Source organism: Primulina tabacum, chromosome 14 (genome assembly GCF_025594145.1).
Source record: "Primulina tabacum isolate GXHZ01 chromosome 14, ASM2559414v2, whole genome shotgun sequence".
NCBI lineage: Eukaryota > Viridiplantae > Streptophyta > Magnoliopsida > Lamiales > Gesneriaceae > Primulina > Primulina tabacum.
This window is the reverse complement of record NC_134563.1, coordinates 33245329-33266516: the sequence shown is the minus strand read 5'-3', so window position 1 is coordinate 33266516 and position 21188 is coordinate 33245329. Positions and strand designations below refer to the sequence as shown.

Below are 21188 nucleotides of genomic sequence, written 5' to 3'. Positions count from 1 at the left end.
CAATTACGAAGATCATTGTGATTTCTGTAAATGTAAGTGAACAAATGTAATCATCTTTCGAAATAGCCATAAAATAGTATTCAAGTCTTGCTCCCAAATATAAAGTTCCTCATATGGCCTCAGATTTCTCAGTACATGCCAGACTGCTCGGCGTTTTATCATATGCCGATTTGGTATCAAGTGGACCAAATCATACCCCCTTCATATCTTTTCCGAGTTTCTAACGTCTACGACGGCGGACGGGTTTGAGACCACACGTAAGTATCAGGGCACTGTTAGATGGGCTTTCTCATCTACATTTATCGCATTTCCCTCCCACAGCTCGGCCAGGTTGTTCTTCACCCAAGAGCGAACAATTACGGGTCCCAGGGTTGAAGGCACCTGCAAAGGCGAAGTCGGATAATATCTGAACGTACTAGTACAAGTCAAAATCTAAAGGCAATGTGGAACTCTTCAACTCTTAATACAATATATATATATTTGAATTTCACCTTAGTTTCAACTGTCTTTAGTATAATGTCAGAATAATCATGTTTAAACATACCAGATACAAAAGAGCTGGTTGAGGTGAGCGTGACAAAATGCCAGCTGCTAATGCGGCCACCAGTCCAATTGCATATCCAGTAAGCGCGTGTGGAAAGTACTTGAAACTCTTTGAAGATTCTACATCAAAGGCAGTAGCAGAATTCCTCGATGATCAAAACAGAGAACCATAGCTAAAAGCATAGATGGAATCGCCTGCGAGAAAAATAAGCATAGCAAGAGCTTAAATTGTTGTCACACAATATGTACAAAAAGCAATACACAAATTATGCCGGAAAATTAGTAGGATGCTGTAAACTCATGCTTTGAGAGCCAAAATGCAGTGAAGGTGACCGACAATATTAATAAATAAAGATTTAGTAATGGTTAAACAGTTCATTATTCTTTTAGCATCGCAATAACATGCTTAAAATGCTTTGCATTTCGAGAGAGGAACTTGAAAAAAATATGAGCCTACGAGGCTGTGGACAAAAGCTGTGTGAGCTTTCACAATCTCTGGAATGGTAAATTATGTCCATAAAAACTGGTATCTATTGAAGCCATGGACAAATTTTGACTAATATGGATAAAGATCGGTTAAAATTAGACAAACTACAGACACCAAATTGCTTGAAAATAATGCAAAAGAAAGACATTAGGGCAATAGTGGTAAGATCGAGATGATTTTTAACAATATGGTCCCACTGAATATGTAGAGCTAGCTCACACGCTGTGAGCCAAAACAACACAACCCAAATCTCAAAGCATTTTAACTGTCTCCAGCCAAGCCAGCAACCAAATGATGTATATCTAAATCACCAGGAACATTTAACTGCATACTTACCATGTCTCCTAGGCCAAGCATCATGTAGTCAGAAGTATTACTCCCAGGTGCTGCACCGCCTAACATATTTCTGGGAAACACAATCTTGACAGGTAACTCAAGTTTTTTCGCAATCAACTTTAGCCCAGGAAGACTCAAACTATCAGCCACTGTATGTACTGGATTAGATGCTTGTTGAGTTGCAACCGATACCATAACATTAGCCCCAAAAATTCTCTCAGAATAGAAAACCCAGAATATGTCATACAAGAAAAGACAAAACAGAAGCATTGCACATATCTTGATATTGGGAAGTCGAACATGGCTGACAAAGGCAATGCAAAGAGAGATACCCAGAATGTTGTTCAATATCCAGTGCCCAGATACAATCCACGCCATAACTAAAGCAATGCAGATAAACAATAAAAGACTTTGGAAACGCGTAAATGGCTTGGAACAGCACTGAGATACATATGGGTCAGACAAACTGAACTGTGACTTGATGTGAGTAACATATGGAGACAAGCAAAAGTATAGGGCGAATGCTGAGGCAACTGTGGTAAAAACAGTAAGAAATTGAGAAACTGAAGAAAACAAATAAAACATAACAAGCAAGCTGCAAGAGCTCACTATTGGGATCATCAGAGCCTGAGAGCTGTCCAAAGTAATGGAAGCTTCTGAGAGGTCACGGTTTCGTTCCATTTCCTTTCCATAACTTAACGCCCTAGAAGCAGAGGCATATGTCACCACTACGGCTGTTATAAGTAGAATGATTGAAGGCGGTTCCAGCAAATAAACAAGTGTCCAGAGAGGCTCCATCTTGAAAATAAACTAACACCTTTTGAAACCCAAAGTTGCCTACTAACTTCAAAAACACAGTGGTCAACAATCAGTGTCCGTTATAATCCAAACTCATCCCTTTGAAAACCATAGGCATGTTTTCTGGAATCTGGAAAACACAAACTGCAAACAAAAGAGGAGTTTTTATATCCTCAATGTCTGCCCCAAGAATTGCCTGCAAACAAACAAATTCATGAGTAAGAGATCATACCAACGAGAAAAAAAGTATACAAAATTAAGTGCATCAACAATACCAAAGAATAAAACTCACAAGCATAATGCCAACAAATTGGGTCTCGGAGAAGAAAATTTACCTTGAAAACAGACCCACAAGACTGCGAAAAAACACCACACAGACAAGCACATTCCTCCCTTCTTTTTCACTTTTCTTTAAAAGAAAATCAGCTCATCGAGGCCGTTTTAGTAATTTCTGACTAAATTAAAAATTCCCCACAGATGATTCGCGTCAAATCGCAGAGGAAAGGGATATGCATTTTACTTGATTCTTGTTCACTCACAAAAATCACTAGCAAAAAAAAACAGTACAAATCCAGAATAAGAGATAACAAAATCTTTAAAACTCGGAGAAACTTCTATAGAATGGAAACCAAATCACTAGATAATCAACAGTGATATAAATTTGTTCAAAAAAACATGCACATATCGCACAAAAATCAACGATAAATCATCGGCAATTCATCAAATAATTTCACCTAGGGATTTTCGCAGAGTAAGATCACCTTTGACTTGAAATCTTTGAAAGCAGACAGAGCTTCCAGGGAAGTGAAGGGAAATATAGGGGATAGGGAGTCCATTTTGAAGTATTTAAAAAAAATGATTTATTAATCAATTTATTTAAATGTTTTTTATTTTAAGTTTAAATATATCATTAAATTTGATTATATATATATATATTTACTTTAAACATGTAATTCATTCTCATCCGTCGACTCAACCTAAATCCTCTCCGTCGACTTCATTTTCTTTCCGACTACAATTCTCAGTACAAATCGACGCAATGACTAATAATAATATGATAATATTAACGTTTATTTCGATTTATTTTTTATTTTCATTGGTCGATCGACTTATTGAAGAAAAAAATTTCTCAAACGTGAGTCGACCAAACTTAGATCGACCATCTATTCACTCTTGAATCTACCCAAGACCCAACAATGATCGATCAAAATTAAACAATGGTCGACCATTTGACCAAAGGACCAAAGCTTTGGTCAAAGACCAAAGCCAATTGGTCGACCAAAGCTTTGGTCGACCATTGTTGATGGTCGACACTGTTGATCGACCAAAGCTCTTTGGTCGACCAACAATTGGTCGACCATTGATGGTCGATATTGTTGATTGTTGGGTATACTCATCATAGTCGATTAAATTGGTTTTGAGTCGATATATCTCGATTTGGGGAAAAAAACTCGTAAATTTTAATTGGGGGAAGACTGTGTGTTGACAGAGAAGAAAAGAAGGGGATAATTAATTAAGTTAAAGAGTTTAATTGCAGTTAACGTAATAATCAGAAGTCAACTACTTGTTTCTTAAAAAAAAAGTCAGAGTCCTTATTTTTTAAATATTTTCTATCTCACTCCTACTTTTTTAACTGACCCGGAAGTGAGAACGAAACGAGTTTAAGCAATCTAATATTCACCCTCTCCCCCCTTCCTTGTGCATATTAGCGAATTGGCACCCAAATTCTTGGACATTTATTTTCAAACCAGTATTTGACATGGACCGGAGCCAACCGTCTGGTGTCTGGGCTAAGCCCAGATTAAATGCATTTACAAAAAGCCCACCCGGAAATAATGAAAGTGACCCGTTTAACTTCTCCAGAATATTTTTTTCCCCTGAAGCTTTGAGGACCATTTGGTCTTACGGATAGATTTATGCTTTGGCCAAAAGATTTTTTTGGAATACATATTTTATGTATAACTAGAAAATAGGAATGTTTTGGTGTCATATATATAGATAGCATAGATACACAATACACTTTGACCCTGTCGATCCGTGTCATACTACAATTTTACATCACTGACGTTCACGTATCAAGAGAAAACACAATTTAACACATTCCATACCGTTGGATTCTCCTATTCTTTGCCCTCTTCATATATATGAGGAAAGAAGGGTCGCAAGTAGATAGGAGTGGAAAAAGACGGAGGAGAAGAGAAACCCGGCTACAACAACTCTGACAGAAGCAACTCTCTTGACAGCGAATAATCCCTGCATTGTTAGAAGGCCCAAAATCGAACACGTGTTTTTTGGGTTACCGGCTACCAAACAAAAACAGGCTCATTTCAAATTTTTCATGCTTTCATATATGTAGATAATAATAATCAGAAATTGAGAGAATATTAAAATAAATATAAATTGTTAAATATGAATGAGGAAATATGGCCAACACACTGCTAATATAGTTTTTTAAATTATGAACAATGTTTGGTTGATGATGCATTGTGAAATGGTTATCCAAATCCAAGTCTGTCCAAAAGAATTTAATGTCATTATTTTTTCAGAAAATCGAAATGTTTGATCATTAAAAAAATAAAAATTGGTAATGAGAGAATAACCACTTTTATACAAGATAAAAGAAATTAAACTGAAATTTTTAAAAATGATAATAACTAGTAGATAGTTTAAGAAGAGGTGGTTTTTATATATTAAAAATAATGCTTCATCATCTAATAAAGATGCTTAGCCCGGTAGCCCCCGTGGCTGTAATTATATCTAGATGCCCAACTTAATACCCTTTTAGCGATCTTTTTTGACTTGGCAATGTTAACTGCCAAGGGGGCAAATTATTTTCCAAGAGAATATGTCTTTTATGAGACGATCTCACGAATCTTTATCTGTGAGATGATTCAACTCTACCGATATTCACAATAAAAAGTAATACTACTAGCATAAAAAGTAATACTTTTTATGGATGACCCAAATAAGATATCTGTATCACAAAATGCGACCCATGAGACCGTCTCACACATGTTTTTGTCTTTCAAAAAATACAATTAAGGATGTAAATTAACTAAATTGGTCGCAATCAATTTGGAGTTTGGTTTGATAAAAATTTCGTTTGAGATAGTTTGTTAAGCCTATCGAACTCGAGCTTAAGAATATTCGGCTCGTAAGCTCTCGAGCTCCTCGTAAGCTCTCGAGCTCGAGTTCGGGAGCTTACGAGCCGAATATCCTTAAGTCGAGAAGAATGAGATACAATTTATATTATATTGTTGAATAACAAGTGTTTTATTTTCTATTTCAATCTATAATATAGAAAATTTGTCTATGGAAGTCCCTCATGATTAAATGAACCAATATTTTATCATGACTTCAATTTTAGAGAGACACAAAAGCGAAAGCTCAGGAGTTTATGTGGCCCAAGCTCGAGCTTTGCTAATTTTTTGAGTTAGTTTATTGGGCCGTGAACGTGACATTGGAAGGCAACATGCATTGTTTTTTTGTTTGTCTCAAATTGAAATTGTGATGAAAGAGAAACATAAAAATTCTATAAAATAAAAAGTATAGTCCTTATATTTTCATACATTAGTTGACCTTCTGGCTAATATTACTCAAAGAGCTCGGAATTGAGCTTGTTCAACGAGTTTGAAAATGAATTTGTTTAATGAGCTCAAGCTCGATTCGTCATGAATGATAAACGAGCTATTAACGAATTGAGTTTCAGTTATTCATGAGCTTAGTAATTTTCAAACGAGTCAAGCTCAAACCTAATGATAAAAGCTTGAATCGAACTAGAGTTTATATATATTTAAACGAGCCGAGCTCGAACCTAATATTGTTCGACTCGGTTTTACTCGTTTCCCTAAATACAATACAAGTAAACAGTTGCGAACTCGACTTCTATTTCACTGGAAATCAAATTAAACATTGTTAATAGTTTTAGGCCTTCTTTTTCTTCGCTATACTTTGACCACTTTAACCTTAAAATTTTTTAACACAGGTTTTGTAGTAATTTAAATAACTAATTGAAAATATTAAATTTCAAAAACTGTATAGTATGTTATCTCACATGGACTTGAATATATAGTAGATGTTTAAATGAACTTATATTGAAATACATTAGAATTTTATCACACTTTGAGTTAAATATTTTCATAAGCAGTGATGAATGTGAATTAGTTATCACATAAATCCATTGTGCAGCAACGCAATGCTTGCGTTGCCTTAGACCCGAAGAATATCGAATTAGTAGCAGATAGTCACCAACATGAACATCGAGAAATAATTGATACACACCACAAAAAGTTACGTGTGTAATAGTAACTTATCGAACTTGCTGGGCAATATGCTATATCATGAGAACCACATCTTAAACTTGTAGGAGTCACATAGATACTCTTAGTGGTATTGGATCAAGGAATCAAGTCGCGATGATGATTTTGTTATAAGATCATGTTGTATCTCAATATGAAAATGAAGACGCTATGAATTATTTGATATTCTTTGTATCTTTCATGCATGGCAAAGTGACAATATGTGGACAATTCAATCAAGGGGGATAGAATGAGATAGAAAGATGGTTTTTTTTTTTTTAAAAAAAATAAGTTAAAAACAAAAGATATATAACACGACAAAGTTAATTTATCAAAAACAATCGGCATTTTTTCACTTGAACGATACATTCGACTAAGTGGCCTATGAATCGACTACTCAAAGTTTGCATATCCAAAGAAATTTGATGTTTTTAAATGCGATACTAAAATTTATATGTAAAATTGTAATAAAATATTTGGTAATAAGTTATTTATTTGAAATGTGTAAAAAAAAACATGGTCTTAAATTTTTAAATTTTATTTATTTATAAAACCTAATGGAAAAAAAGGGAGTCTAGTATCTACTTTTCACAGTGTATATATTCTCCCCATTTCATGACATTCCCACCTTCATTTCAGTTCTCTCTTTAAAAACCTTCGCCGACTCTTTTCTTCTCCCGTTTAAGTAATAGATTCATATCTACGAATCCGAGGACGTCGTTTCCGCCGACGAGCAACCGTTTCACTTGTTGCCGGCGATCATCCTGTCACTTAATTGGACCGGTACGTGATTCTTTTCACTCATATATGGACTGGACTGTAAGTTATATGCGGATCGCAGATCACGTGATCTCATGAACCCTAGCATCTGTTGTTTGTTTTTCTCCTTCATTTTAGCCGCGGAAAATTTTTTCAGGCCGACATGTGTGGGATTGCTGATTGTTTATATGTTTGTTTTTATCTGTCTATTTGATTTTGTTATGGATTTTGAACTGAACCATTCGGTACGTTGCTCGTTTGTTCATCTGAGATTAATGAGATTGTTTGCGCTTATGCAGTTGATCTGTTTTTAATGTTTTCTTTTCCGCCCTTTTCATTGGAGGGCAAGTTTTATGTTGTGGTTCTAGGTTTTCCATGTAGAATTTTGCTTGAGTTTGTCCTATTTGGAATTATTTGCATCATTGAATCAGTTGACGGATAAGATTTTGACACGTATCATCGGGAATTTCTTTTGTGGTGGTGGGATGGTCAAGGGAGCAGGGGCGTAGCGAGAATTTCAAAATATGGGCACTAAAAAATAAAAAAAATATTAATCTAGAAATCAATACAACATTTTCCATATGACATAAAGATTAAGTGCAATCCACGATTTTAACAATATAATCATCAAATCTGGATAAATATTTTCCAAAAGTTCAAACATTAAATCATATGAAAGAGTACGCATAAAAAAAAAAACTTACGCGAAAGAGGGTAACTTAAATAAACACTACTTTAGTCGCAACCTTCGATTTTTCAAAAAAAAAAATCTATCAATTATGTAATCTATATCAATGTCATGAGCAATCTCTCTCTCAATATACAAAATCATTGCATTGTTTAAATATTCATGCTCCATTTTTTTGCGAAGTGGTGTCTTGAGAAGTTTCATCCCTGAAAATGCTCGCTCAGTTGTAGCAGTGAAAACTGGAAGAGTCATGACCAAACGAATCAGTCTATCAATAATGAAATAAATCATCGGCTTCTTTGTTTCAACTAGTAGTCGACATAATTTAGGAAGAGAATCAACATCTTTAAACCTCGGATCCTCAAATACATCAAGCTTGTAATGATCCAATTGAGTTTTCAAATGTTTCATGTCATCTTTAGAAAAATCATTGGGATAAAATTTATCAATCAAAGAATAAATAGCACTTTCAGAGAATGATTTGAAGCCATCACTGGGATTCAAGGCTTCACAGAGAGTGAGAAGTTCTATTGAGATGAGAATTCCAATTTCCAGGCGCTCCTGAAGCTGAGAGAGATGAGCTTTTTTTCTATTGTTTTTTTACTCTCTCTCTTTTTTTCTTTTCATTTTATTTTTGTTATGGATGAGCTTAAGGAAATAATTGGACTACACTATGTCTATATAAAAAAAAATTGATAATCTTTGCTGGGCTCCTATACTATGGCTACACCCCTGCATGGCAGGAAAGAAGAACATGGGCTTCAGCTACGGTGTATTTGCTGATTATGTATGTTGGGGATATGATTATGTTGTGCATTTGGGAAAATTTGATTCCTAATCTTTGTGATTCACTATATATTTATTGTTGGGTGGTGGGTGTGCAGTGTGCTGACATGGATATCACTTGTTAGTACAATAACGTAGATATAGGGCTAGCAAAAACATTGAGCTTATGAAATTACTTTATCAAGCATTGTTTTTTTAGTGCGTATACAGCAGAAACAGTTCCTGTTGGACATAAGACTTTTTTTTTTCGATCCTTAGTTTGAATTTTCTATTTAATCACACTCATAGAATATTTTCAGACTATCTTATGTATGCTATATGAATAGCATAATCTTTATGTTGGTCAGTGGTCAGTCGTGAGACTTAAATAATTACGTTGAAAACTTCGGATGATCTGTTATACGAGATTCTCTATATCTATATTAATTATTAATGTTTATCACGTTGCAGAAGATCAATCTATATTCTAAACAATAACATCATTTGACGTACCCTCACTCACCACCTAGTCACTATACTGCCTCCAGGGGCAATTAAAAAATCGTGCTTGTCTACATAGAAAATTTGACTCGATTTTCATTTGGGTTAAAATGCATTAGTTTTGCCATATTAACTATTGATACTTGGTTGTCTAGATTTTTTTGCCCAAGCTTTATTTCCTTCATGTCGCGGCTGCTTTAGTTCTTTGCATATGTCCATTCATCGAGGTCTTGTTTTATGACATTGGAATTCAACTAATTGAGCCATTATGAATCCTTATTTTACATCCCTTTTGAAAATCAATTTCGACCTCCTACTCATGAGATGATGGGTTTTCACGAATGAAGTCAAATATTTTTCTTACCATAATTTGAATATTTTTGTATAGCTTCATTATTTGGTTAAAGTATTCTATATTACTCTCTTCTTTTGGTTCAATTGAGTCTGCATTTTTTGCTCTCCTCCATATATGATCATGCAATCTATATATCCGTGCAGTGCCACCATACGATCTTCTTGTAGTTCGAGCTTAGATGTCTGTTGCAAATCTCTGCACCAGTGAAAATCTCAATGCAATGAAATCAGATGAAGGGAATGATTCCCTTGAGAATTTCATCAGACAAGCTGTTGGAAAGGAACCTGTCCTTCCCTTTTCAAGAACTGGGGACAGCCCAGTGCAGTGGATTCAGTTGCTTCACTCCTTAGAGCAGCCAGGTGCGTAAACAATTTAAGCCTATCTATTTTAATGTAATGCTCTTATGTTGCTATAGCCTATAAGCCATTGACCCGTGGAAAAATCACTGGATATCATCAAGTTGTCAACAGCTGCTATAGTTTGCTTATTAATTTTTGCCTCATTCGACTTTCTTACAGATCTTCCTGGTTGGCCCTTGCTTACTCCCGTGAAAGTTCAGATGCAGAAGTGTGAGAAGTGTTCCCGAGAGTTTTGTTCGTCAGTTAACTACAGGAGACACATTCGAGTTCACCGTCGGTCTCTGAATGTGGATAAGGTTTTATGAATTTTACATGATTAAATGAGAAATTGTAGAATATGGACAGCCATTTCCTGAATTCTTGAGCTTTCATAATAACATTAGTTTATCTATTCTGTTATCATATGACAAATTTTCCTAGTGTTACGTTCTCCTAGCATATTGTGGTGAATCTTAGATGTCAAAATTGGTGAAGACAGACTAATTGTTTTTTTTTTTTTGAGTTTGCGTTTCTCAAATATTTCTGATTCTTGAGTTCACATTATGTAGGAATCTCACAAAAACAGGAATTTATTGGCGGCTTTTTGGGATAAGGTAATAGATTACGTTCCCCTGTTGCATTTGTTTCTTATTAATTTCACCATTATTTAATTAATTTCACCATTATCCCACAGCTATCACTGAAGGAGTCCATGGAAATAGTGTCGTTGAGTGATGTGATGCTGAAGGTAATTGCCAACTAAATTATTTTCTACGTGGGGCGTATATCTGTTTTACACAAATATTCAACCTCATGAATGTTTGACCTCATGTTTAATTGTCTGCCTGTCTGCATTGTTTCAAGGGAATTGCTTTGTTTGATGATAAATCAATATTGTCCATGGTAAGAAAATCTAACCTGGACTTGGTAGTTCAACAATATGGACATTTGCCTTTCCTTTATTGTCTGTCTTTGTGGAGCTGAGCATCGACTTTAGACAGATATGGAAGCATGAAAGAAAGAAACAAACCATATGTGGCCAGTACCACTGACAAATAGTAGGAAAAAACGATGGATGAATCAAATGATCTCTTTCTGTGTCAAAGTGTTAATGTAGGCTAGGATTTTCTTTTGGTTAGTTACCTGTTAGTTTGTTTCAGATACTCCTATCTTACCATTTTGTGTTTTCATTTTTCATGTAAATAATTTTGGGCATTTATTAGCTATACCAGTTCTTGACCTCAAACACGTCTATTATGCCTCCTATGATATTGTCGTAATATTTTTGTACATAGCTCTTGAATCTTCGATAGCGATCTAAACAAGTTTTTAGGCGAATGAAAGGTTTTCAAATATTTGTTTCACCATATCTAAAATGTGAATATGTATGGCATGCTGCTCAGTTTGTAGATATTATATCTGTCTTATATTTCATCTGGATCCTTTATGAAATAGGTTGAACTTTAGTATTTTCTCATTTCGTAGGAATTTCTTGGCTGAGTACTAACTGAATTCGGAAGTCAATGGACTTTGTCTTGTATATTCTGAGAAAACAGCATTTGGCTTTTTCATCCATAATGACACTGGGCGCATGAAGAAGATTCGCGTGTGTGTTAATGAATTTTCTACACATATCAGAATCTTTTACATTCTTATAGAATGTCTATATGCTTATCTTTCTTTCTTATGTCTACTAGTATTATGTTATGATCCTTGTGCTTTGACGGGGTTCAGTGTTGCATTTGTGATGGTTCTAGGAGTTTCCTTAAAAGCAGAACACTCATTTTAGTAGTTAGAGTAGATACGTTCAAATGAAAGTGCACGCACTTAAAATCATTTCTAAATAAAACTGTGTGTGCTGTTATGTTCTGTTTCATTATTCTGTTTTCTATTCTGTTTTATTGTTGTCGTTGACTGTGTTTTTGTATCTAAAAATACTTGAAATATTGTGTGCTTTTTTGGGTTGACGAAAATCACTGACAATTGATGTTGCCTACAAATATGAGAAGCACAATAATACTAGGCAACTATTTAAGGATTTCAATAGCTAGTTTCATAAAACGAGTTTGAAATATGGGGTCTTGTCTTCCTTAGGTTGTTTTTATTTATTTTTGAATGATTTCAATGTCTTCATTATCAACAAATATCATTTTCTTTAAATTATGCATACATTATTGCCTTTCCTAATCCTTTTATTCAAGAATAACATGGTCTCCCAATTAATGAATTAACAATGCGATATCCGTCCTTTCTTTTTTGTTGAATTACTGGTCTTTCCTATAATATTCACTGATTAAACTGCTATGTCATTGTTCAGGATATTCCTGGATCGTCGATAATTAGGGCTTTGGCATCCTCTATTCGCAAATCAGGGCTGTGGACTCTTCCGCCAGTTTATGTGAAAGCTGGCTCTGCATTATTGGTGAGGAAGCATAATTTTAGGCCAAACTGACACCTGTTCAATCGTCCCTACGTTCTCTACACTGCTATCATTGCTTTTTTCTTTTTGTTCTTTTTTCCCTAAGTGAAACTTTCTTTGGTCTCAGGACATTATTCATGCTAAGCCTCCCAGGCTGCCAATATCCTCACAGGAGTTGTTCAGCATCCTTGATAATGCCAGCGAGAGAACGTTTTTATGTGCTGGCACCGCTGATTCTGTGCAAAAATATGTTTTTGATGTAGAAGCGGCTAAAAATAGCCTTGAGCTGAAAAATTTAGTTGCTTGCACTGGATTCCTCTTTGAACTGCAGCTGGTATTCACTCTTCATCAATCTTTTCTTCATTTGTTACTGTGATTAGGTACCTTTGAATCACTGCTAGTTTATCTCACAATATGCGGTCTGAAAGTATTTTTGTGGTTGAATGGTTCTGTCTTGTAGAACTGTGAGGATGTTTTAAGGAAAACTTACCCAAATATAACTGCATTAAAAGCAGAAACAAAATCCTTGAATGTCTATTTTCCCTTACCACATACTGAGCCAACCATGAGGGATTCTATCATCTATCCTTTTCTTCTTGTTTTGGAGGTGGATTTGTGGTTTACTATTGAAGATTATCATCCTTCCATTAGACAGAGCCATAGCTTAGTCTGTTGGCTCAGTCTTGTCTCTTGAGTAAATTAATATGGTATACAATATATATGGCTCGTGCTTTTGTAACCAGGTGAAAGCATGGGTTGCGGACAAAGATGCAGAGGCTTTGAGATGCCACAAGCTGCTTGTCGAGGAGGAAGAAGCTGCTCAAAAAAGGTATTGAGCAATGGACATGTTATGCATGAAACTTTACTTACATCTCTAGCTTTCTCTTGTCTGTGTATGCATGTGCATAATTTAATAAATGTATTTGTATGTTTAGTATAATCCTATATCATATATGTATGTGTTATGGAATTATTATGCCTTTGGAGTTAACCTTCTTCTAATTGTAACCTTCTTCTAATTGTAAAGAACTTATTTTGTGGCTGTCCTCTACATGACAGAACATAGTTACTTGGAATTTGGCTGTTGTTTGTTGGTATTACTTAATGAGTGTGATGGCCATTATGTCTAATCAGTTTTGTTTCTGTTCTATGTAGTTGGTCTTGAGTATTGTGATGTCTGGTATCCGCATATATTATCCGCTGGTTAAGTAAATATTTCCAAAAAATGTAAACTTATACTTTCTTTTGGACTTCTTTGGTAAATTTTATGGATCAAATGGTTCTTGGAATTTGCATCCTACGTTGAGAATTTCTTGGATGTTGGGGTTGTAACTGTATGACCTCCTTTTTTGTTAGTGTTAGGAGTGTTGATCCAATTAACCTCGAGTCATATTTCTGCCCACTTAATCCTCAGTACTTTTTATTGCTTCATTTTGTTTTTACACTTAGCTGTGTTATGTTGCTAATTGATTCAATTTGACCCGTTTTTATTTTTTTGAATTACCCCTAATATGTTTCAATTTTTTTTAACTATTGAAGTCATTGAAAATTGATTGTAGTTAATCAAATATTTTTAATCGTAGATTCTGATGTAGCTATAGTTATATTTTTTATTCAAATTATTAATGAATCTAATATAAATTAATTAAAAAAAGCTCCAATATTTAGTTGTTTAATTTTAAAAAATGTGCTACATTGGGGGTTAGTTAATAATATGAGAGGACATTTGGTGCAATTAATAAATCAAGGGGTGAAGTGTGTATTGAAATAGCTGGGAGAGGAAAAAGGATTGATTTAAGAGTGTGCTTGAGGTATTGGAGGCAAGGTGGAATGAGTTCTAAGATTAACATAGCTTTTCTTCTATCAATTCATGCTTGTTCAATTCGTCAAAAAGCAAAAACAATGGAGTCTATTTTAAAACCTATTTGCTGTGATGTGCTTTTGGTATTGGAGTCACTAAGTAAGACCTTAATGTATCTTAAAATTCACTTTGCTTCAATTACATAAACGAGACATGACTCATATTGAGTAATGCCAGTGCTGATGGCATTACGAGCCAATTTACTCATCCTGGTTGTGATTTTGACAGGCAAGCGGAACTTTTGGAGAGGAAAAAACAAAAAAAGCTTCGTCAAAAGGAACAAAAATTCAAGGAACACTTGTACGAGGGGAATATATACATGAATGTCACCGTTGATGCAGTAGATGGACCACTTTTGGCTGAAGCATCTGCGACTCCATCCCCATCTGATTCTGATTCAAATTCACCAAATGCGGACAAGTTTATTCAGTCCTACTTAGACTCCTTACAGAATCGTAGCAAAGAAGAAACAGATACTGAAGCACAGTTGAATTTTAACACTGAACATATAATCCTAGACGATTTTCAGATAATTGAGCCCAGTGCATATGATCACCAGCATGTTGCTATCAATAATTGGCAGGTTCTAAAATCACACAAGGCCGGCTGGAATGGCTTTGGTTTTAGGAAAAATCTTCAAGCATTAAAACCCGAAGCTACACAAAAACTCCGACCTTCCAAGGGCCAGGTTCTAGTTAATGGGAACAAAGTATGGACAAGAAAAATTAAACCAAATAGTGCTGGGGAGAGCTTGAAAGCCACGTTGCCAAGAGAGGTTAGTTCCCAAATAGCAGACACTAAAAGCGAGGTGATGATTGGTTCTATTTCTGTCGCACTAAAAGTTTGTGAATGGATAGACACTCCTAGCATGGAGCATGTGGGTGAACTAACTGAAGCAGACAGTGTCCGGTCTGGCACAAAAGGCGAACCTATAAGTACCTCCCCAGTTCAGAGCGGTAAGGAAGAATCAGACGAGATGTTTAGTATGTCGAGTATGAATGATCGATTTTCATCCAGTGAAAGATGTGTACCATCACACTCGCCAGACGATGACGATGATGATGAAGACGATGATCGTGACAGTGGAAAGGACGTCTCTCTACTTTCAGGCGAAACCCCTCAACAAGAACGTGCACCGTTCTCCAGCATTACAGCTAAAGAATTTCTTGCACTGAGTATGCATAGTTTTACTGTTTTAGAGTGATCCTTCTTTCGTAGTCTTAGCAATTTGCACCGACAAAATTCACCTGTTCCTGAAAATACAAATTTTATCTGTTTGTTGTGAAGGATGGAAGAAAGCTGTATCTGCTGACCACGTGAGACTAGTCCTTTCTTCGGGATCAGAAACTCCCGGAAACTCTGACAAAGTGGCCACTCAAGCATCCGTTCTTGGAGAAATTAATGTTCTTGGTAACGTTGAGAACCGGCTTGGCGGATATTCTCATGTAATGTCCAGAACAAAACTGGAGAAGAGTTTGCGAATTAAATAGAGTCTGAAAGAAAAAGGTGTTGTCTAGTATAGAGAAGAGTATAATCAGCTTGTGTAATGTTTTACTCAATCGCCCTTTTCTAGCAGAGGTTCCGTTTTACTAGAGGTCTTCTGTCACAAAATTGGACTAAGTTTTGGAAGGAATTAGGTCCGTTATTATTTTTATTTTTTACATGGGGGCAAGGATGGAAGGCAAGATTTATGCTTTAAATAAACCTAGTCTTGTTACTGTTTCGTGAGAGTCGACAATCGTGTTCCATGTCTCATTGTTACTCTTATTTTTACATGGACCAAAGTGGTCGAGCCATCATTCAATCTAGATTTTTATTAGTTTGCTTCGAATTTTTTTCCCGGGTTTCGCTTACAGTGTTGTTTTCTGCGGTTTGCTATGACTTGATTGTGATAACCATTGAGATTTTTATATCTATGGATTTTTGCCTACTTTTAATGGGAAAATCAAGAGAGACTTTTTTAAGATTTTTAAAGTATGCTTTTGGTGTTTTGAAATCCATCACGATTTTTTTTTTCAAAGTTAAATCATTCATCCCAAATCATATACATGCAATACATGCATGCACCTGGCTGTTTGCATCAAACATAACAGGTTCCATATAAAATATTTCGTTTGAAATAACCAATGATAAGCATTTGATATGAATAAATTATTTAGTTATATTGCGATTGTTTTATTCACATCCAATCATTTAAAATATATATCGTGGACTTTTGTATGACTAAATTTGTGCAAGCTTGATTATCAAATATTTTATATATAATATTTTCAAATGAAAACACCACATATGAAAACTCCTATAGGCTCGAGTGAAAAATTGTGCAAAGATGATGTTGTCGAAAATGTTGACAACACTTTATATCACAGCATCATATGTAGCCTCCTTTATTTGGCAGATAGTCGATCTGACATCATGTTTAGTGTATGTTTGTGTGCAAGATATCAAGCTAATCCTAAAATTTTTCATCTAAAAGGTGTGAAGCGTATTCTACGTTACATAGCAGGAACAATTGAATTAGGATTATGGTACACTCAAGAAACCAATTCGAATTTAGTAGGTTTTTCTGATGCTGATTGGGCTGGTGATTTAGATGATAGAAAAAGTACATCTGGATGTTGCTTTTATCTTGGCAATAATTTGATCTCATGGCATAGTAGGAAACAAAATCGTGTCTCACTTTCAACTGCTGAATCTGAATATGTGGCAGCTGGAAGTTGTTGTTCTCAACTTTTATGGATGAACCAAATGATAAAAGACTATGGACTTAAGAGTGAATATTTAGTTGTGTACTGTGATTAGATATTGAGAGATTCTCCAACCTTAGGAAATCTCACATCATGTGTTCTGCCTAAACTTACATAGATGTTGTCTCAGATGTTACAACATCTCGGACAACACCTAACATGCATGTTCATTTTTAGGACTTAGGCATTTTCCATTACATTCATACTATGATATGTTGTGTTGAACTGTGTTGCTTATTTTTCTGATGCACTTACAATTCCGTGTTATATTTTAATCTTCACACTTATACGTATGAACTCAATCTCAAAGGATTTGAAGTATGGTCACTTGACTCTGACCAATATGACAAGCAACTTTAAAGATAAAATAACAAAAAATAATAGTAAAAATTTGGGTATGTGTTAGAAGGAAAGATGGAAAAAGCTATCTAAAGGAGCCCAATGAAGGGTGCACTTTCAGTGTGAGAGCTAGCTACCCCTTCTAAAATTAACACAGAAATAGAAGAAAATGGAAAAAGCTACATAGAGGAGTCCAATGAAAACTGTTATTCTAGTGTGAGAGCTGTCACTTCTATGTTCAGAAAGTTATTAAATCATTGTGTGTGAAGAAAAATTAAAAGTGTTTTTCTGGAATTGTGAGTGCTGTTGGAAGATGTTGCCAACATTTGGGACAACACTTATCTTTAAACATATCTCATATTTGTTTTCATGGTTCTATTTCTGTTACATTATATTATTAGGCATAAATATGTCATGCATAAACATAACATTGTGAATATTGTTATGTCATGAGGTCATGAGTATTTCAACAAAGAAAAATTCGATGAAAATCCAGATTTTACAGAAAAATTGAATTCGTGTGATCTTTAATGGTTCAGTGGTGTTAATTTGATGTGTGTTTTAATTCTGAAAATTACCTTGAAAAATTATTGGACGAAATTATCTCAGTAATTTCTGAAAAGCTGTTACGATTAAAACACTACCGTTATTTTCTTACCGTTGGATCGAATCGAATGTGATTTTTTTACCGTTGCACTATGCTATCATAATTATCACCTTACTTCACACGGTTTCACTTCTCGTCAATTTCAAAAGTTCATTCTGCAAAAATTTGCGATTTTCCCTATGTGAAATTCCTCTAATTTTTCTGCAATTTTCGCGATTCTCTTCTTTACCTACAATTTAGTTTGTATCAATGGCAGGGCGTGGATACGACCCACTTGACATCAGAAGCGAGATGAGACACAGAGAAGATGTTGCCCCCACTTCGACAACATCTCCTGCAAAACCTATGGTTGAACCATCTCTGGAGATGGTACCCGCTCTTGAAGAACTAGTAACGTTGGAAGTAATTGCCCCGGGGGAGTCGGGAAATGAAATTAATATCGAAAATCTTCCAGACTTCACTATTCTAAGAAGGGCGTGTCCACCTCGACCTCCAGTTCGAAGATCCAAGAGACAAGCAGGGTATAACCCTGATTTAACTACATCCAAGCGATTTCGCCGCAAAGGTGAAGGGCCGAGACGACCTTCCCTTGCTGACCCAGAAAACTCTTCGGGGGATGACTCTGAAGATGCGGACTACGAGTTGGTCGCCTGGAAACAACCCACTCAAACAGCTGCTGAGAAGTCCTCTACTTCTTCTAGTGAGAAAGCTTCGAGCTCTTCTGATGAAGCACAACAAACTGAACAACAGAAATCAACTTCGTCTGATGAAGACGAAGTATCTTTGGCTCAAGTGTTAGTCAGTCTGAGGAAGTCCAAACAATCTGCCCCTGACCCTGCTGCTAAAGTGTCCACCATGAAGGTGTTCATGAGATGGTGGAAGCATCCGACGCCGAAGGCTCCACAGGATCCAGTGACTCCTCCTCAAAGGGTCCTGATGACTTGCTGGAAGAAGAATCTGACTCCTCATCTGATGGTGACAGTGTTTTGCCGGATGTTGATGACATTTTGGACAACACGGACCTGAGCGATTATGATCTTGACAAAGTATCCAATCCAATCTTCTACACAGAGCAGGCTGTCTCGCAGTGGCCCCTTTATACCAACCGTGACTTTATTGAGGAGCGAAATATTGGCATGGAAGCATTCCCCCAGAACAATCTGGTGCAATTTCTGAAGTCGATAGGTATGTTCTCTACTGTGTCAATTGTCCTCCCATTCTGCCGCAAAGTTGTGCTTGAGTTCTACACTAACCTCTCTCCAGGAGTAAGTGATGAACGGTCTGTCAAATATGGCCGCGTTTTTGTCCGCAACAGAGTGTATGAATTCAATCCCACAGTTATAAATGCCTATTATGGCACACCCGAGATTGATGATGGTCCACTACCAGATCTTAATGAATTCATCTCTCTGTTGACTGGAGGATTAATCCAACATTTTCCTACACATCCTGAGAAAGTTTCTGCTGCAACATTGACTTCTCTTTTTTTTGTACTCCACAAAGTTGTGATCAGAAACTGGACACCATCTTCAAATTCCACGGTGCTGTCTAAGTTTCAAGCCCTGACATTGTTTGCTATTGGAACGTGCACACTCAACTTTGGCATACTGGTTTTCAAGACAGTCCTCCAATATGCTGCAGGATGAATGAAATCTTCCAAGCTCCCTTTTCCTTCGCTTATATATGGGATTCTTACAACTCAAGGAATTCACTCGGAACATTGACGAGCAACTCTCTGATGTCAGTGAATTGTTGAAGATTGTCTCTGCCCTATTCAAAAGTAACAGGAAAGTAGACCTTCCCTAGTCTGAGCCCCGTCCTAACGCTCCTGATTCTGGAATTCGCCAAGGCTCCACTTCTACTCCACCGCCCGATGGATTTGTGAAGTTCACTACGGCGGAAATCCAAGCTCAAATTAATCATGCCCTCACCAAGATTTTTCAGGCTAAGGCTGACATCGCATATTATGAAGATCTTGTGGCCAAATACAGGCTGCTTTTGGATGTAAGTATCTTTCCTGGCCAAAAAAGGGGAGAAGGAGATGGTGAGCAAACTCCTACTGAAGCTGGTCCATCTGGGACCAAGGAAACAGAAGGGAAGATGAGAGTGTGCTTTGTTTGATGCTTTACTTTACTTTTTATGTTTGTTGTTTGCTGTTTTATCTATCATTTTGTTAGGATTTTTGTTTTACTCTGCGCCTGATGTAATTGCTTAATGAACTGTTAATGAAATCGTGTAGGTGTTGTCCCAAGTGTTGCCAACAAAATTAACAACACCCGTGCTAACTATATTTTATTCAGGGGGAGAAAAATTCTCTAACTCAGGGGGAGATGACTTGAGTTAACAAGGATAAATGAGTTTGATCTCATTTTGTCCAGAAAGGAAAAAATGGGGAGATTGATGGGAAATATTATTTCATAATTTAAATGATATAATTTCTTATCTTATATGATTTCCCTAATATTATCTTTTTCTTGTAATTTGATTTTGTATAATATCTTATGAGATTTTATCTTTCTAGATAATGAGATAATTATGCAAATATTATCATGATATGATATCAATATGATATCAATGTTTAAAAGAAGTTTGTTTCTAATTAAACTCTTACTTTCCTTGTGCAATAAGTTTTTCCAAGGAGATTAAATCTAGGAGAGAGAGAATGTCTATAAATAAGAGAAACAAGGACATTGTTGAAGTTCTCTCTTCCTCGATCAATCATACACGCACTTGTGCACGTCATAGATTTCAGAGAAATATTTCTTCAAGGGACGTGCTGTTTTGAAGAGTGCAAATACTGCGTGTTGCCTTGAATGTTGGAGACATCTGCAGACAACATCCGTGACGAAGTTGGCTGAAGATCGTTTTTGTTGCTCCAGTTTTGGCATCACGTTTTTTGTTGCTTTTTTGAATAAGTTTTATTCTGAGTATTTGATTTTAGAAAGCGTTTATTTTCTCAACGTGTTGAGGAAATTGATTTTTGTGAAAATCACTACTGATAGGTTTTGTAAACGTTTTAGTTTTTTAGTGATTAATTTTTGTCATGAGGCACCGCACAAGTATTTATACTTGTGCAAATTTAATCTTGTCCATCGTATTTATTTAAAGTCAATTTGTGTTACAAACTTTAATATTCTGCTGCATGTTGTCTTAAATATTGTAACATTTGATACAACACTTAATTCTGATAAAACATAAATTTATAATTTTACACTGCTACTATTATATACACTCACATCTGTCAAGCAATATTCCTTACAAACATGTCCATCCACTATCTATGTTTTGATGCATTGAAAGTTCAATTCTAACTCTTCATGTTTTAAAGGGTGCTTCAACCACTTGTT

The 21188-nt window shown here is 35.8% G+C and overlaps 2 protein-coding genes across 2 annotated transcripts; one reads left to right on the top strand and one right to left on the bottom strand.

The window, feature by feature from the left end:
• Window positions 1-36: 36 nt before the first annotated feature.
• On the bottom strand, window positions 37-2969 carry LOC142524802 (signal peptide peptidase-like 1). The gene is given in 5 exon segments (XM_075628904.1): window positions 37-381; window positions 545-693; window positions 696-738; window positions 1367-2360; window positions 2899-2969. Coding segments are annotated over 4 exon segments (1107 nt in total). The 5' UTR covers window positions 2165-2360; window positions 2899-2969; the 3' UTR covers window positions 37-264.
• Window positions 2970-7063: 4094 nt separating this feature from the next.
• LOC142524640 (uncharacterized) lies at window positions 7064-16078 on the top strand. Its single transcript, XM_075628688.1, has 10 exons — window positions 7064-7245; window positions 9674-9889; window positions 10049-10185; window positions 10438-10482; window positions 10563-10616; window positions 12186-12290; window positions 12415-12621; window positions 13031-13116; window positions 14377-15323; window positions 15436-16078. The coding sequence occupies exons 2-10, from the start codon at window positions 9709-9711 to the stop codon at window positions 15636-15638; spliced, it is 1965 nt and encodes a 654-aa protein (XP_075484803.1). The 5' UTR covers window positions 7064-7245; window positions 9674-9708; the 3' UTR covers window positions 15639-16078.
• Window positions 16079-21188: the final 5110 nt, after the last annotated feature.

Bases quoted from the DNA above. Each gene is read 5' to 3' on its own strand.
- LOC142524640 (XM_075628688.1), top strand. From the start codon at position 9,709: ATGTCTGTTGCAAATCTCTGCACCAGTGAAAATCTCAATGCAATGAAA. The intron at 9,890-10,048 runs GTGCGTAAACAA...ACTTTCTTACAG, and splicing joins TCACTCCTTAGAGCAGCCAG to ATCTTCCTGGTTGGCCCTTG. The intron at 10,617-12,185 runs GTAATTGCCAAC...GTCATTGTTCAG, and splicing joins TGAGTGATGTGATGCTGAAG to GATATTCCTGGATCGTCGAT.